This window comes from Scyliorhinus torazame, chromosome 11, assembly GCF_047496885.1.
Source record: "Scyliorhinus torazame isolate Kashiwa2021f chromosome 11, sScyTor2.1, whole genome shotgun sequence".
Taxonomy (NCBI): Eukaryota; Metazoa; Chordata; class Chondrichthyes; order Carcharhiniformes; family Scyliorhinidae; genus Scyliorhinus; species Scyliorhinus torazame.
In genome coordinates, this window is record NC_092717.1 from 45,141,263 (window position 1) to 45,158,523 (window position 17,261).

The 17,261-nt window shown below is 45.7% G+C and overlaps 1 protein-coding gene across 1 annotated transcript in view; it reads right to left on the bottom strand.

Annotated features, from left to right (window-relative positions):
- Nucleotides 1–17,261, bottom strand: part of zfpm2a (zinc finger protein, FOG family member 2a) — a 1,126,129-nt gene that overhangs the window by 360,526 nt on the left and 748,342 nt on the right. The window contains exon 5 of the mRNA XM_072467215.1: nt 13,487–13,598. Within this exon, the coding sequence (XP_072323316.1) occupies nt 13,487–13,598 (112 nt within the window). The remainder of the gene's footprint in view (nt 1–13,486; nt 13,599–17,261) is intronic.

Below are 17,261 nucleotides of genomic sequence, written 5' to 3' on the forward strand. Positions count from 1 at the left end.
ACCTCGGTATCCTCCATGGCAGGCGTGGCTGGGGTGGAGGTGTTAACTCGAATTGGGGGTGGTTTTCGTCTGAAAGCTCCGGAATTGGATCTGGCGTCTCAGGGATACCCCCACGGAGGTGATCATATGCCGATTTGATTCGGGCCCCTTTGCCCTCACTCAATAAGACACTGGCCCTGTCTGGGATAACACGATGCCCGGGATTTAGGTGACGCTTTCCCTGAGGTTGCGGACATACACCAGGTCTCCTACAGCGAAGGTGCAGAAAGACTTGGGCCGCCCTGCATCAACCTCGGTTCTATTCTGATGCCGGTGGATTTCCCGCCAATACGCGGGAGAACCAAACTCAAATGAGTATGAAGGTGACAGATCATCAGCAATTCGGCTGGAGTGACCCCCATTGTGGCGTGCGGCATTGTAAGGTAGCAAAAAAGGAATTGCGCCAGCCGAGTCTCCGAGGACCCCAAGATCTGCTTTCCCATTCCGATTTTGAACGTCTGCACTGCACACTCCGCTAATCCATTCAATGCTGGGTGGTATAGGGTGGGATGTATGTGTCGTATGCCGTTTGCCATCATGAACGCTGAAAACTCGGCATTCGGGAATGCTGTTCCACTGTCCGCGACCAGCACCTCTGGTATCCCGTGCGTGTTGAAAGATAGCAGCAGCCTGGTGATGGCGGCTTGAGCTGTCGTAATTTTCATTTTATGGACTTCCATCCATTTTGAGTGGGCGTCTACGACAATGAGGAACATTGCTCCCTGGAACCATCCCGCAAAATCTATGTCGAGGCGAGACCAAGTATGGCCCAGCCGATCCAATCCTCGTCGCCAGTGTAGAATCAGCTAAAGCAGCACACATTGACCAAGCCGGTAGGAAACAAAGGTTAAGTTTTATTTATGGTATACAAACTCTCCACTCCCCAAAGGGTCTCCCTCCCGGCCTGCACTCAGGTCAGGATTTTTATATTGGGGGATCTAATCCCCTATGGAGGGAGAGCCACGCCCCCTCATTACCTGGGGGAGATTATATGCAATGGAGGTCACAGGAAGTCTGATAATCTGATACAGTGACCTCCAAGAGGATTATAACACAAGGGTTGGAAGCAATCAGATACAGGGCAAAGGAATCACTATACTGGTCTTCCATGTATGCTGACATGGAGATGGAAGTGTCCAAATGTGGCATCAGGCCAAAGAATCACTGAACCTACATGAAGTCCTGGAATCTCCATAAATAGCTGACATTTTCAAATGAAATGGTGAACAATATTTGGTCGTGGTTGACTTTCATTCTGGGTGGTTTGAACTCAACCAGCTGCCAGACATGAAGAGTAACACAATCATAATCAAGAAACACTGTGCCACTCGAGGCATCTCTCAGAGGTTGAATTTGGGCAATGCTCATAAATTCGTCTCCAGTGGGTTTAAGAACTTTGCAAGCACGAAGTGTGTCTTTTACAAGGAGACACAGGCAGTAGATGAAGGTCGGGCTGTGGATGTTGTATATTTGGACTTTCAGAAAGCATTTGATACGGTGCCACATGGCAGGTTCGTTCGCAAATTAAATAGGTTTGGGATTGATGGGTCCTTGGCAGCATAGATTAGAGGTTGGCTGAGAGATAGGAACCAGAGGATAGGTCGAGATGGCATTTCTCAGACTGGAGAGGAGTTGAAGGTGATGTTCCCCAGGGCTCAGTGTTGGGACCTTTGCTGTTTCTTATCTATATGAATGATTTAGAAGTGGGTGTCGTGGGCAAAATCTCTAAATTTGCAGCTGATTCTAAGCTCGGGGGAATGGTGAATTGTGAGGATGACACTGAGTGACTTCAGAGGGACATTCAGAGGTCAAATGGGCAGACACATGGGGCTGGATTCCCCGCAGTCCCCCGCCGAAATCACGTTTGGCGCGGGGGCAGACAATCCAATTTGGCGATTCTCCGGGCCCCGAAAATCGGCATGGCACGATACATCTTCCAGCTGCCTCCGCGGTCCTAGTCCGCCATGGCGCTCGGCCCGGCCGCCGGAGGTCGCCACCGTGCGCATGTGCAGACTCGAAACCAGAAGCGCGGGGGGCCCGTAAGTGAATCGGCTTGTATTTTTTTGAGGAAACTCGGGACTGCAATGCCAGTGTTTTAACGCCAGCGTGGGGACAAAGCCCCATTTTGGAAGAATCCAGCTCATGACAGATGGACTTCAATGCAGTGAAATGTGATGTAATGCATTTTGGTAGAAGAAACAAGATAGGCTCAATGGTACAACTTTGAGGGGAGTATAAGAGCAGAGGGACCTCGGGGTTCAAGTGCATAATTCTCTGAATGTGGTCAGGCAAGTTAAAACAGTTGTTAAGAAGGGTTATAGCAACCATGGGTTTATAAATAGAGGCATAGATTATAAAAGCAAGGAAGTGATGCCACATCTCTACAAATCATTGGTCAGACCAAATTTGGAATATTGTGTTCAAAGAACAAAGAACAAAGAAATGTACAGCACAGGAACAGGCCCTTCGGCCCTCCAAGCCCGTGCCGACCATGCTGCCCGACTAAACTACAATCTTTTACATTTCCTGGGTCCGTATCCCTCTATTCCCATCCTATTCATGTATTTGTCAAGATGCCCCTTAAATGTCACTATCGTCCCTGCTTCCACTACCTCCTCCAGTAGCGAGTTCCAGGCACCCACTACCCTCTGCGTAAAAAACGTGCCTCGTACATCTACTCTAAACCTTGCCCCTCTCACCTTAAACCTATGCCCCCTAGTAATTGACCCCTCTACCCTGGGGAAAAGCCTCTGACTATCCACTCTGTCTATGCCCTTCATAATTTTGTAGACATCTATCAGGTCGCCCCTCAACCTCCGTCGTTCCAGTGAAAACAAACCGAGTTTATTCAACCGCTCCTCATAGCTAATGCCCTCCATACCAGGCAACATTCTGGTAAATCTCTTCTGCACCCTCTCTAAAGCCTCCACATCCTTCTGGTAGTGTGGCGACCAGAATTGAACACTATACTCCAAGTGTGGCCTAACTAAGCTGCAACATGACTGCCAATTCTTATACTCAATGCCCCGTCCAGTGAAGGCAAGCATGCCGTATGCCTTCTTGACTACCTTCTCCACCTGTGTTGCCCCTTTCAGTGACCTGTGGACCTGTACACCTAGATCTCTCTGACTTTCAATACTCTTGAGGGTTCTACCATTCACTGTATATTCCCTACCTGCATTAGACCTTCCAAAATGCATTACCTCACATTTGTCTGGATTAAACGCCATCTGCCATCTCTCCACCCAAGTCTCCAAACAATCTAAATCCTGCTGTATCCTCTGACAGTCCTCATCGCTATCCGCAATTCCACTAACCTTTGTGTCATCTGCAAACTTACTAATCAGACCAGTTACATTTTCCTCCAAATCATTTATATATCCTACAAACAGCAAAGGTCCCAGCACTGATCCCTGCGGAACACCACTGGTCACAGCCCTCCAATTAGAAAAGCATCCTTCCATTGCTACTCTCTGCCTTCTATGACCCAGCCAGTTCTGTATCCACCTTGCCAGCTCACCTCTGATCCCGTGTGACTTCACCTTTTGTACTAGTCTACCATGAGGGACCTTGTCAAAGGCCTTACTGAAGTCCATATAGACAACATCCGCTGCCCTACTTGCATCAATCATCTTTGTGACCTCCTCGAAAAACTCTATCAAGTGGGTGAGACACGACTTCCCCTTCACAAAGCCATGCTGCCTCTCACTAATACGTCCATTTGCTTCCAAATGGGAGTAGATCCTGTCTCAAAGAATTCTCTCCAGTAATTTCCCTACCACTGAAGTAAGGCTCACCGGCCTGTAGTTCCCTGGATTATCTTTGCTACCCTTCTTTAACAGAGGAACAACATTGGCTATTCTCCAGTCCTCCGGGACATCACCTGAAGACAGTGAGGATCCAAAGATTTCTGTCAAGGCCTCAGCAATTTCCTCTCCAGCCTCCTTCAGTATTCTGGGGTAGATCCAATCAGGCCCTGGGGACTTATCTACCTTAATATTTTTTAAGACGCCCAACACCTCGTCTTTTTGGATCTCAATGTGACCCAGGCTATCTACACACCCTTCTCCAGACTCAACATCTACCAATTCCTTCTCTTTGGTGAATACTGATGCAAAGTATTCATTTAGTACCTCACCCATTTCCTCTGGCTCCACACATAGATTCCCTTGCCTATCCTTCAGTGGGCCAACCCTTTCCCTGGCTACCCTATTGCTCTTTATGTACATGTAAAAAGCCTTGGGATTTTCCTTACCCCTATTTGCCAATGACTTTTCGTGATCCCTTCTAGCACTCCTGACTCCTTGCTTAAGTTCCTTCCTACTTTCCTTATACTCCACACAGGCTTCGTCTGTTCCCAGCCTTTTAGCCCTGACAAATGCCTCCTTTTTCTTTTTGACGAGGCCTACAATATCTCTCGTTATCCAAGGTTCCCTGAAAATTGCCGTATTCATCCTTCTTCCTCACAGGAACATGCCGGTCCTGAATTCCTTTCAACTGACACTTGAAAGCCTCCCACATGTCAGATGTTGATTTGCCCTCAAACATCCGCCCCCAATCTCGGTTCTTCAGTTCCCGCCTAATATTGTTATAATTAGCCTTCCCCCAATTCAGCACATTCACCCTAGGACCACTCTTATCCTTGTCCACCAGCACTTTAAAACTTACTAAATTGTGGTCACTGTTCCCGAAATGCTCCCCTACTGAAACTTCTACCACCTGGCCGAGCTCATTCCCCAATACCAGGTCCAGTACCGCCCCTTCCCTGGTTGGACTGTCTACATATTGTTTTAAGAAGCCCTCCTGGATGCTCCTTACAAACTCTGCCCCGTCTAAGCCCCTAGCACTAAGTGAGTCCCAGTCAATATTGGGGAAGTTGAAGTCTCCCATCACCACAACCCTGTTGTTTTTACTCTTTTCCAAAATCTGTCTACCTATCTGCTCCTCTATCTCCCGCTGGCTGTTGGGAGGCCTGTAGTAAACCCCCAACATTGTGACTGCACCCTTCTTATTCCTGATCTCTACCCATATAGCCTCACTGCCCTCTGAGGTGTCCTCCCGTAGTACAGCTGTGATATCCTCCCTAACCAGTAGCGCATCTCCGCCACCCCTTTTACGTCCCCCTCTATCCCGCCTGAAACATCTGAATCCTGGAACGTTTAGCTGCCAATCCTGCCATTCCCTCAACCAGGTCTCTGTAATGGCAACAACATCATAGTTCCAAGTACTAATCCAAGCTCTACGTTCATCTGCCTTACCCGTAATACTTCTTGCATTAAAACATATGCACTTCAGGCCACCAGACCCGCTGTGTTCAGCAACTTCTCCCTGTCTGCTCTGCCTCAGAGCCACACTGTCCCTATTCCCTAGTTCTCCCTCAATGCTCTCACCTTCTGATGTATTGTTCCCGTGCCCACCCCCCTGCCATACTAGTTTAAACCCTCCCATGTGACACTCGCAAACCTCGCGGCCAGGATATTTATGCCTCTCCAGTTTAGATGCAACCCGTCCTTCTTATATAGGTCACACCTGCCCCGGAAGAGCTCCCAGTGGTCCAGATAACGGAAACCCTCCCTCCTACACCAGCTGTTTAGCCACGTGTTCAGCTGCTCTATCTTCCTATTTCTAGCCTCACTGGCATGTGGCACAGGGAGTAATCCCGAGATTACAAACCTAGAGGTCCTGTCTTTTAACTTTCTGCCTAGCTCCCTGAAATCCTGCTGCAGGACCTCATGCCCCTTCCTGCCTATGTCGTTAGTACCAATATGTACAACGACCTCTGCCTGTTTGCCCTCCCCCTTCAGGATGCCCTCTACCTGTTCGGAGACATCCTGGATCCTGGCACCAGGGAGGCAACATACCATCCTGGAGTCTCTTTCACGTCCACAGAAGCGCCTATCTGTGCCCCTGACTATAGAGTCCCCTATTACTATTGCTCTTCTGCGCTTCAACCCTCCCTTCTGAACATCAGAGCCAGCCGTGGTGCCACTGCTCTGGCTGCTGCTGTTTTCCCCTGATAGGCTATCCCCCCCGACAGTATCCAAAGGGATACACCTGTTCGAGAGGGGGACAACCACAGGGGATTCCTGACCTTTCTGGTGGTCACCCATTTCTCCGCCTGCACCTTGGGTGTGACCACATTTATATAACTGCTATCTATGACGTTTTCCGCCACCTGCATGCTCCTCAGTGCATCCAACTGCTGCTCCAACCGAACCATGCGGTCTGTGAGGATCTCCAGTTGGGTGCACTTTCTGCAGATGAAGCCATCCGGGACGCTGGAAGCCTCCTGGACCTGCCACATCTCACAGTCAGAGCACTGCACCCCTCTAACTGACATTGCATCAATGTTCAGTTCTGGGCACCTTATTTAAGGAAGGATGTTAAAGTCCTGGAGATAGTGCAGAGGAGATTTACTGGAATAATACCAAGAATGAGGAATTTTAGATACAAGGAAAGAGTGGAGAAATTGGGCTTGTTCTCCTTGGAGCAGAGAAGATTAAGAGGCAACCTTATAGAGGTATTCAAAATTCTGAACGATGTTGACAAGGTAAAAATGGATATTCTGTTTCCACTAGTTGGTACGTCAGTGACTGGTGGTCACAAATTCAAGATGGTCATCAAGAGAGGTAAGAGTGAGAGGAGGAGAAACTTCTTTACCCAAGAGAGTTTTGGGATTTGGCATGTGCTGCCTGGGAGAGTGGTGGAGGTGGATTCCATAGGAGATTTCAAAAGGGAGCTGGAAATATATTTGAAAGTGTCGAATTTAGAGGGCTACAGAGATAGGGCTGGGGAATGGGACTAGCTAGGTTGCTCTTTGGGGAGCTGGTGCAGACACGATGGGCCGAATGGCTTCCTCTGTGCTGTAAATAACGGTAACTATAACAACAATAACATGGAAATTTGAGCATATCACCAGCAGTCCCTTATACCCACAGTCTAACAGCCTTGAAGAACGTGGGGGGGGGGGGTACATTCATCCAAGCATCTACTCAAGAGATATGCCTGAAATCATATGGATTACCATGGTGCACTCTTGACCCTGTGAAACATGCCAAGACAGGGTCTGCCCTCATTAGCACAGTGATTGTTTTCCAGGCGCACCATGGCCAGAAGAGGAAACAGTGGCGTAGTGGTATTGTCACTGGATTAGTAATCCAGAGATCTGAGTCATGCTCTGGGGATCTGGGTTCAAACCCTGCCCTGGTAGATGGTGAAATTGGAATTCAATGAATAAATCTGGAATTAAAAGTGTAAAGGTGACCATAAAACCATTGCTGATTGTCGTAAAAACCCATCTGGTTCATTAATGCCCTTTAGGGAAGGAAATCTGCCATCTTTACCTGGTCTGGCCTACACGTGACTCCAGATCCGCAGCAATGTGGTTGACTCTTAAATGCCCTCAGGGATAGGCAATAAATGCTGACCCAGCCAGTGATGCCCACATCCCATTAATAAAAAACAGAATTCCTACTGTCAAGGTTCTCTTGCAGCCCAATATCGAAACCAATGTGAGTGGTGATGGAATGCTGATAAGAGAGAAAAGGTACTATGATTCGGTTACAAGTCAGGATCCGAACCACATGTGGCCACGCCAAATTGGTGGTGATATGCAACCGTGCCCCACAGCTAAACAGTTATGTGGTAGTCTCGGACGGTGCCCACTACGTACAAAATCTACCATAGGACAATGCCACAGTACCTCTGGCATAGTGTACAATACAGGCCCTTCACACGAGTGTAAACGGAGGCTCCTCTAGAAGCCAATGCAGCAAGCCTTCCACAGGTCGTCCACACCGAGGACACCAGCCCAGGAGCATCTCCAACACAACCAACTGGCAAAATCACATGCTCAGGACGTATGGCCAGACCAAACACAAGTTTCAGGACGACATAACAAACTAATCTACAACTTTGTATTTTTAATAAACGGGGGTGGGGTGGGGGGGGGGGAGATGTGATGGGTTATACACCAGCTGCAACAGCTTAGTCCGTGTCTCACCCTCTGTAAATAGTTGTGTGTTAGCCTGTTCATCCTGAACGTTATAAAATGGTTCGTAGCGGTTACTGATTGCACACACTGTTACATTTCAGTCCCACCTGTTGTCCCAACTTAAATAGGGAAGATATAGACCGAGTGGCCATGTGGTGGCGCAGCTACTTAAAGGGTCATGTGTCGGAAGCATTGGGGTTCTCCCCAGAGCATAGGCAGCGTGGAATCTGTAAGAGCTGCTCAGAGTACTAAATAAATTATTGTTATTATGAGTCTTTGGTTGCCAGTCATTGGAACTCAGCACTTACAGAAAGTACTCTGACTTAACCCTTTTAAGTCCAAAAGATGACCTTACACTTACCTGTATTGAAATCACCTGCCATAGTTTTTCCCATTCACTTAATCTATCACTATCTTTGCTAATTTTATGCTTCCATTAATGATGCATACACTACCGCCTATCATGCTGATATTAGCAAACTGGGATATGTGGCTTTTTATCCTGGCATCTAAATCGATAATAAATACTGTCACTGGTTGAAGACCCAATAAAGATTCCTGCAGCCTTCACTAGTTACATCCCGCCAATTAGTTACAGTCTAGCCAAATAAATAATAATAGAAAATGGTGAGAAAACTCAGGTCAGGCAGCAGCTGTGGAGAGAGAAAGAGAGTTCACATTTTAAGTCTGTATGACTCTTCTTCAAAGCTAAAGAGAGGGAGAAATGGGATAGATTTCATATTGTTTCAGAGGGGTTGGGGTGGAGAGGGTGGAGCAAAATAGAATGCCAGAGATAGATGGGAGCTGGGAGAGGTTTAATAAAGATGTCATGGGCACAAGACAAAGGAATTGTTAAAGATTAAAGAAGGTGCTGATAGTAGGGTAAAGGTTAAATCGCGGAATGTTGGTGAGGGTTTAAACTAATTTGGCAGGGAGTTGGGATCATGAGTGAAGATTCAGCGGGGGAGACCAAAATTAGAAGAGACAGCAAGTTAGTCAGGAAGGCATAGAAGTTCTAGACCAGTTAAGTCACAAGGGAGTTTGCAAGATTGGATGGTATTTATTTTAATACAAGGAGTTTGATGAAGAAGACAGATGAGTTAATTAATTACGGGGGTATAATGTCTTTACTGCCACTGAGACATGGTTGCGAGAGGGGTAGGATTGGCAGCTCAATATTCCAGGATGTAGGATCTTCAGGCGAGGCAGGGAAGGAGGTAAAAGGGTGTTGCAATTTTGATCATGGAATCAATTACAGCAGTAAGGAGGGACATCATCTTATAAAACCGTGCAAATGAAGCGTTAGTGATGGCATTTGTAGCTAAAGGAATAGAGTATAAAGGTTAAGGAAGTGTTGTTGTACTATACAAGGTATTGGTGAGAGCACACCTGGAGTATTGGGCACAGTTTTGGTCCCCTTATTTAAGGAATGATGTAGTGGCATTTGAGGCTGTTCATTGGAGGGTGTGGTGGAGGGTGCGGGGGATGGGTACCCTCCCATAGTATGCTGGGGCTTGGTGGGGGGGGGGGGGGGGTCGGTGGTCGTGTCGGGGGCCTTGGAAAACGGGATCCCATTTTTAAATGGGGTCGAGAATATGTGCGGCCTCGGCCACATGTTCCCTGCTGAGGCCGCTTAATTAACGTGAGTGCCGTTGTATAACCATATGTTTCTCGGTAATGCGAGCATGGGGGAACGCGTGGCTAAATGCGCTCCCGAAGGGTCTTTGTTCCCATTTATTTGAATTGTGCCCATGGAGTGTTCTTGGACCCTCCTTCGTAGTGCAGGAGCATTGGGTGAAGCCAAGTCATGTCCCCTTTCTACGACACTAGCTGCTGCATTTTCATAAGTCTTCGTTCACTGACACACTGTAAGGCTTTGGGACATTTCAAAAAACTTTTCAGCGTGTTGCCCTCTGTGGCAGGCTCCAGGAAGTGCACCATGCAGGTGCCTGTCGGAATTGCAAGAGCAATAAATGACTGCTATTTTAACTACTTGTAGTGGATTTTAACAGTGTTAAAATTCCTGCTTAAATGCTTCTGGTACAAACTTAGTTGCAGGACCTCAATACGTACCCGCTTTTATTTTTGTATTGATAAGCTGATAGAAAACTGTCTTGTTGGTGAAAATATGGCACTTACATGGAGTATCAGCCATTTGTAGGACAGCTGGCATTTTGATACCTCTCATTAAATTCATGTCAATTTGGTCATAGGTAAATAATATTCTCCTTCATAGTTAAATATTAATCTAATTACTTATTTCATGTACCAAGTAATTTGCAATTACATGGAGTGATCTTGTGGCTTGTACTAATAATTGGGAAATAGTCAAAAGTCACAAAGGAAATTGTTTTAATTTGTTAATATTCTGGAACATAAGTAAAACAATGCATTTAATGCCGTATCTCACTGAGAACTATAAAGAAATTCTTTCATAATCTCGCATTTATAATACAACAAAAGTACACATTAAAAAAAATATCTGACACCTTGGCCAAAATTACCGGCTGTTCCCACGACAGCTCATCCCCACCTCGGGTTTCCCGGTGACGAGCGGTGCATTCAATGGGAAGTCCAGTTGACAGCAGCGAGACCAGAAAATCCCGCTGACGGGTGGCTTCCGCCACAGAAAAACACACAGCAGATTGCTCGGTAAATCCCGCCCAACCTATTTGTAGCAATAAATATCTATTCTCTGTCACCTATTTGAGGCAGTGTGACTTTTGGTTATAACTATTGGAATGATAGGAGGGGTGGAGCAGTCAGTTCAGTTGGTTAGATGGCTAGTGAATGCTTCAGAATAATGCCAACACAACGAGTTCAATTCTTGTTTCAGCTGAAGTAGATCTAAGACCAGCCTCTTCAATCTTCCCCTCAGAGCGAAAGGTAATGGCGAACTACCACTTAAAAACAAAACTGCCAAGGAAACAGCTCAGAATGAAGCATCAGCAGACAAGTGAGCACAAAGCCTTCAGGCGACACACACATAAACAAATGAATGAATCAAATGGTACAGATGACGATAAACATAACTTCTTCATATTTTTGTTTTGTGATGTAAGGTTACACTTAAATATTTAAAAGCTAAATTCACATTAATCGCAGAAATAGATGATAAAATGAATAAGTCATCTCTGCAAACTAACACACAACAGGGGTCAAAGTGCGCATTTAGACACTCGGGTGAATATGCACCACTGTTTAAAATAAAATCTAGGAGGCAATTTAATGACCTTGTCGCGCCCACTTGGTTGCATGATGAGGCTGTTGTATCTCGCGAGAGGCCTCTCGTGAGATTCGCAACGTTTGAGAAATCTCGCAAGATTCAGCCGAGATTCAACATCAAAATCTAGATTTTGTCCGTGACACTCACCCCTGTCACAGTACAAAATGTCTCTTAATAGAGTCACAAGTGACATCATATGTGACTGTGACAGTAGCAAACTTTCCCTCCTCGGCCTTCTTAACCTGTCTGCAATCTTTGATGTGGTCAACCTCACCTTCCTCCTGCCCCCCCCCCCCCACCAACACACACACACACACACACTGCCATCCAGCTGGGTGGAACTGCTCTCACCTGGTTCTATTATTACCTGTCTAACCACAGCCAGAGAAATACTTGGAATGTTATATCGTCCCACTCCCACACAGTTACCTCTGGTGTCTGGATCTATCCTTGGTCTTCTCCTATTTCTCACCTACACGCTGCCCGTTGGCAAGATGACATCTGGATGAGCAGAAATTTTGTTCAATTAAATATTGGGAAGACTGAAGCTATTGTTTCTGGTCCCACTCCAAGCTCCATTCCCTTCTCCCAACTCCATCCCTCACCCTAGCAACAGTCTGAGAGTTAGCCAGTCTGTTCCCAACCGTGATGTCACATTTGATTCCAGGATGAGCATCCAACCCCACATTCAACACCATCACCAACACAGCCCTCTTTGTAAGTTTGCCCGACTTCCTTCCTGTCTCAACCCGTCTTCTGCTGAAACCCTCATTTATGCCTTCATTACGTATATACTCAGCTATTCCTCAGCACTCCTGGCTGATCTCGTCCATTCTACCTTCCTTAAACTTTAGGTCAGCCAAAGCTCTGCTGCATGTGTCTTAGCCGGATGCCAATCCCGTTCCCCAATCATACGTGCAATCTCTAGCTTAACTGGTTTCCAGTTGAGCAATGTATCGATTTTTAAAATCTCATCCATGTTCTCAAATCCCTTTATGATCTTGCTCTTGCTATCTCTGTAATCTCCTCCAGTTCCACAACCTTCTGAGACATCTAATTCTAGCCTCTCGAATAAGCCCAATTTTAATTGCCCCACCGTTGAAAGCCGTGCCTTTGGTTGCCTCGGCCCCAAGCTGTGGAATACCCTCTTCCCAGCTCTCTTCCTTGATTTCCCCCTTTAAGACATTTGTTAAAACCTACCACGTTAACCAAGGTTTTGGAGTTCTGACCTAATATCTCCTTATGTGGTTCGGTGTCATACTTTGTTTGATATTATGCTGTGAAACATAATGGGTTGTTTCATTACGTTTAAGGTGCTCTACAAATATAAGCTATTGTTGTTGTATGGCACATACTCCATTGCTGAATGGCTGCACATTCACACAGTTTAGAGGGAATAATGAGTGTGATCCTACCTTTCGAACAGTGTTTTTCAAACAATCACTGATATACCTGACCACTAATGAAAATCATTAGATAACTGATCATGCATCTCTCTTAACAACTTCACCATGGGTAAACCACACAGTGTTCAAACCGACCTTATTCACCAGGAGCACAGTCTTTGTTTGCTCTTTTTTATCTTGCTACTTACACATCAGAGCATCAAGACTTTTCCCTGATTTGACAATTATCTGTTAACTCCTTAGGTTGTTATTTATATGCACACTTCATTGATGCCATTTAATCAGATAATGAGTGATTTCTCTCAGTTCTTTCAATTTCACCCAGTGGAAATATTTTTATTCACAATGATTTTGGTATGAAACGTAGGACATAAATCACAGCCCCCACCAGCGCCACAGCTCCCCCCTGGCAAAATACGGATATCAGGCTCAGGGTTTGAGATTTACTCCATTGTAGTACCAGCAAGTCCTACACTATAACAGAATCTTTATCTCAATTCACATATTAAGGAATCAATGTTTCTTTTTGATGGGGAGGGAATGACCGAGAATGATCGATCTCTCTTGAATTCAACTTGTGATGTATTGATAATAACTGCAGTGAGTTCTCATTGTAATAACACTCCCAAGTCTCTCAGCATTATAAGCACTGATCATGGAAAATTGTATTTTCACTAATACTATTTTGGATTAAAGCAAAATAACAGCCAAAATTTAAAAAAAACTCAACAAATGTCAATTACAAAGCAATTCCATTCCAGAGGTGCACACGTTACATCAATTCACAGGTATAATTTCACATAAAAAAGAACATGTTTTTACCTTTGCTGTACACAACACAGTTGTTGTTGTTGTCCTCTGTTCCTCGCCAAGTCACATCCATCAGCCATTTGGGACCAGCATGCACCACTATAGGGACAGCTGTTGTTGTCTTCTGTACAAAGGGAGATAATAAACAGATGCCATTTGTTTTTTTGTGATTAAGAACTTGATGAATAATACTAATTTTCACAGAACCTTGGCCCCTAAGCACATAAGCCAAAAGCAAAATCCCTTGTTGAGTTCTTACAGAGGACAGAGAAAGGCTTACTGAGTGCAGGCTCTTTTCTGATTGACAGAATTGTTATTAAATCAGGAGTCTCCAAATGATAACAGATCAGATTCTCCAGATTAATAAATCTCTAATGGCTTGGATTTAAACTGCAAATGCCTATGACTTTGGCAAGAAACTCTGTGAATTGTGCTCGCGAAAGTCAGGAACAGTGTCTTCCACAGGAAGCAAAGTGTTGAAATAAATGGGTCTTTTTCCGATTGGCAGGTAGTGGCACGGATCTGTGCTGGGACCCCCAACTGTTAACATTATATATTAGTGATTTGGCCGAGGGAACTAAATGTATTATCTCCAAATTTGCAGATGATACAAGGTTGGGTAGGAGGGTGAGCTGTGAAGAGGATTCCGAGATGCTTCAGTGAGATTAGGACAGGCTGAGTAAGTGGGCATGTGCATGTCAGATGCAGTATAACGTGGATAAATGTGAGGTTATCCACTTTGGTAGCAAAAATAGGAAGGCAGATTATTATTGAATGGGTGTAAATAGAGAGTGGCGGATACTCAGCGAGACCTTGGTGTCCTTGTGCATCAGTCGCTGAAAGTAAGCGCGCAGGTACAGCAGGCAGTAAAGAAAGCAAATGGTTGACCTTCATAGCGATATGATTTGAGTATCGGAATTGGGATGGTATACTGAAAATGTATAGGGTGATGGGGAGGCCACACCTCGATATTTTGTGCAGTTTTGGTGTCCTTAACTGGGGAAAGATGTTCTTGCTGTGGAGGGATTGCAGCAAAGGTTTACCAGGCTGATTCCTGGGAAGGCGGGACTGTCATGAGGAGAGACTAAGTCAGTTAGGATTATATTCATAGGAGTTTAGAAGAGTGAGAGGGGATCTCATATAAGCTTACAAAATTCTAACAGGATTAGACAGGGTAGATTCAGAAGGAATGTTCCCAGAACGGGGGAGTCCAGAACTAGGGTCATAGTTTGAGGGTAAGGGGTAGTAAACCTTCTATTTTATATGCATGTATGTATGTTTCCTGGAAATGACTGCAATCTCACTGTTGGATGGAACGGCTTAAGGAAACAGTCACCTGGATTCTAGTTAAACCCAGGGCTTTATGTGGCGTGTTTTATTAATCAATTTAGTGCTGTGAGAGGGCTGCCAGATTAATACATCAACTGTAAATTATTATTTTAGATGACACACAAGATGGAAGTAGAGGTAGTTAAGGAATACACAATGCATTTGTCATGAACACCACCATTTTCATACATGTGCATATATTATATAGTGTTTTTAGTTATCAGCTTCATGATTGATGATCTGTCATAACCATCTAATTTCACACACACATACATATATACACACTTATAATGCTGCTGTATATATTTAATACTACATATTGTGTCACTAATAAATTTAACATTGACTATAGTCTTGCCCAAATATGCATTAGTGCGTATAGTACTGCCTATATGAAACATCTAAAGTCTTCCATGACTATTAGCTACTTTCCAGCCATTCAGTTTGTATTCTTGATTGTCATTCAAATTGTTTAAATGTCTACAATTTTCTCCACTTTAATTGGTTATCTTCTGATTTTTATTTGCTTGTCCGAATACAAACATACAAATTAGGAGCAGGAGTAGTCCCTTGAGCCTTCTTCGCCATACAATGAGACCATGGCTGTTCTGCTCTGATTGTCACCTCAACTCCACGTTCCCCAATAAACTCTCTCACCTGCTTACTTATCAAGAAACTATCTAGCTCTCTCTTAAAAATATTCAATGATATTGCTTCCTCCACCTTCACAAAGTTCCAAAGGCTCATGACCCTTTGAGAGAAACACATTTTCCTCATCTCTGTTTTAAGTGGGCGACCCCTTATTTTTGAACAGTGACACCTAGTCTAGATTCTCCCACAAGAAGAAACATCCTTTCCACATTCATCCTGTCAAGACCTCTCAGGAAATTTTATGTTTCAATCAAGTCCCCTCTTATTTTTCTATATTTCAGCAGATGGAATCTGAGCCTGTCCAACCTTTCCACAAAAGACAACCCTCCGGTAAACCTTCCCTAAACTGCTTCCAAAGAATTTACATCCTTCCTTACATAAGGAAACCGATACTGTACACAGTATTTCAGATGTGGTGTCACAAATGCCCTGTATAACTGAAAGATGACGGGCGGGATTCTCCGACCCCCCCCTCCAGGTCGTAGAATCGCCGGGGGGGGGGCGACGTGAATCCCGCCCCACCAGCTGCCAAATTTACCGGCACGGGGGGGGGGTTTTGGCGGAGGCGGGAATCGCGGCGCGCCGATCGGTGGCTGCTGCCAGCAGTCCCCCCGGTGATTCTCTGGCCCGCGGTGGGCTGAGTGGCCGCTCGTTTTCAGCGGGTCCCACCGGCGTAAATCGCAACAGGTTCACGGGCGGCCTGCAGAGTCCTCGGGGGGGAATGGGGGGATCTGGTCGCGGGGGGTGCCCCCACGGTGGCCTGGCCTGCGATCAGCGCCCACCGATCCGCGGGCGGGCCTGTGCTGTGGGGGCACTCTTTCCCTCCACACCAGCCGCTGTCAACCTCCGCCATGGCCGGTGCGGAAAAGAAACCCCCTGTGCATGCGCTGGGATGACGCCAGCACACGCTGGCGCTCCCGCGTGTGCGCCAACTCGCACCGGCCGACGGAGGCCTTTCGCCGCCGGTTGGTGTTGGGCCAAGCCCTTCCACGGCGCCAAACACTCCGGCGCCGGCCTAGCCCCTGAAGGTGCGGAGGATTCCGCACCTTCGGGACGGTCCCGATGCCGGAGTGGTTCACGCCACTCCTCGGCAACGGAGTGGCCCGCCCCACCGGTTCGCAGAGAATCCTGTCCAGCCTCTCTATTTTTGTGTTCAATTCCCCCTTGTAACAAATTATAACATTCAATTAGCTTCCATAATTATTTGCTGTACCTGAATTCTAACCTTTTGCGATTCATACACTAGGACACCCAGATCCCTCTGCACCTCAGAGCTCTGCAATCTCTCACCATTTAGATAATGTACTTCTTTATTATTCTTCCTGTCAAAATGGACAATTTGACATTTGTTCACATTATGCCCCATTTGCTAGATCTTTGCCCACTCAGTTAACCTATCTATATCCTTTTGTAACCTCCTTATGTCCTGTTTGCAATTTACTTCCCTGCCTGTCTTTATACCATCACCAAATTTAGCAGCATCCATACCTTTGGTCTCTTCAAGCAAGTCATTTATATAAATTGTAAAAGGTTGATGCCCCAGCGCTGATCTGTGTGGCACATCACTGGTTACATCTTTCCAACCAGAAAATTAACCATTCAAGCCTACTCTGTTTCCTGTTACCTATTCAATCCTCTATCCATGCCAATATGTTACTCCCCTCACCATTACCTTTTATTTTCTGCAGTAATCTTTGTTGTGGCTCCTGTGAGGACTCCCATAAGAGAATCACAAGAATGTGCAATTTGTGAGACTGTGAGGGAAGACTACTAAACCACAGGATAACACTGGCTAATACAAATCTTT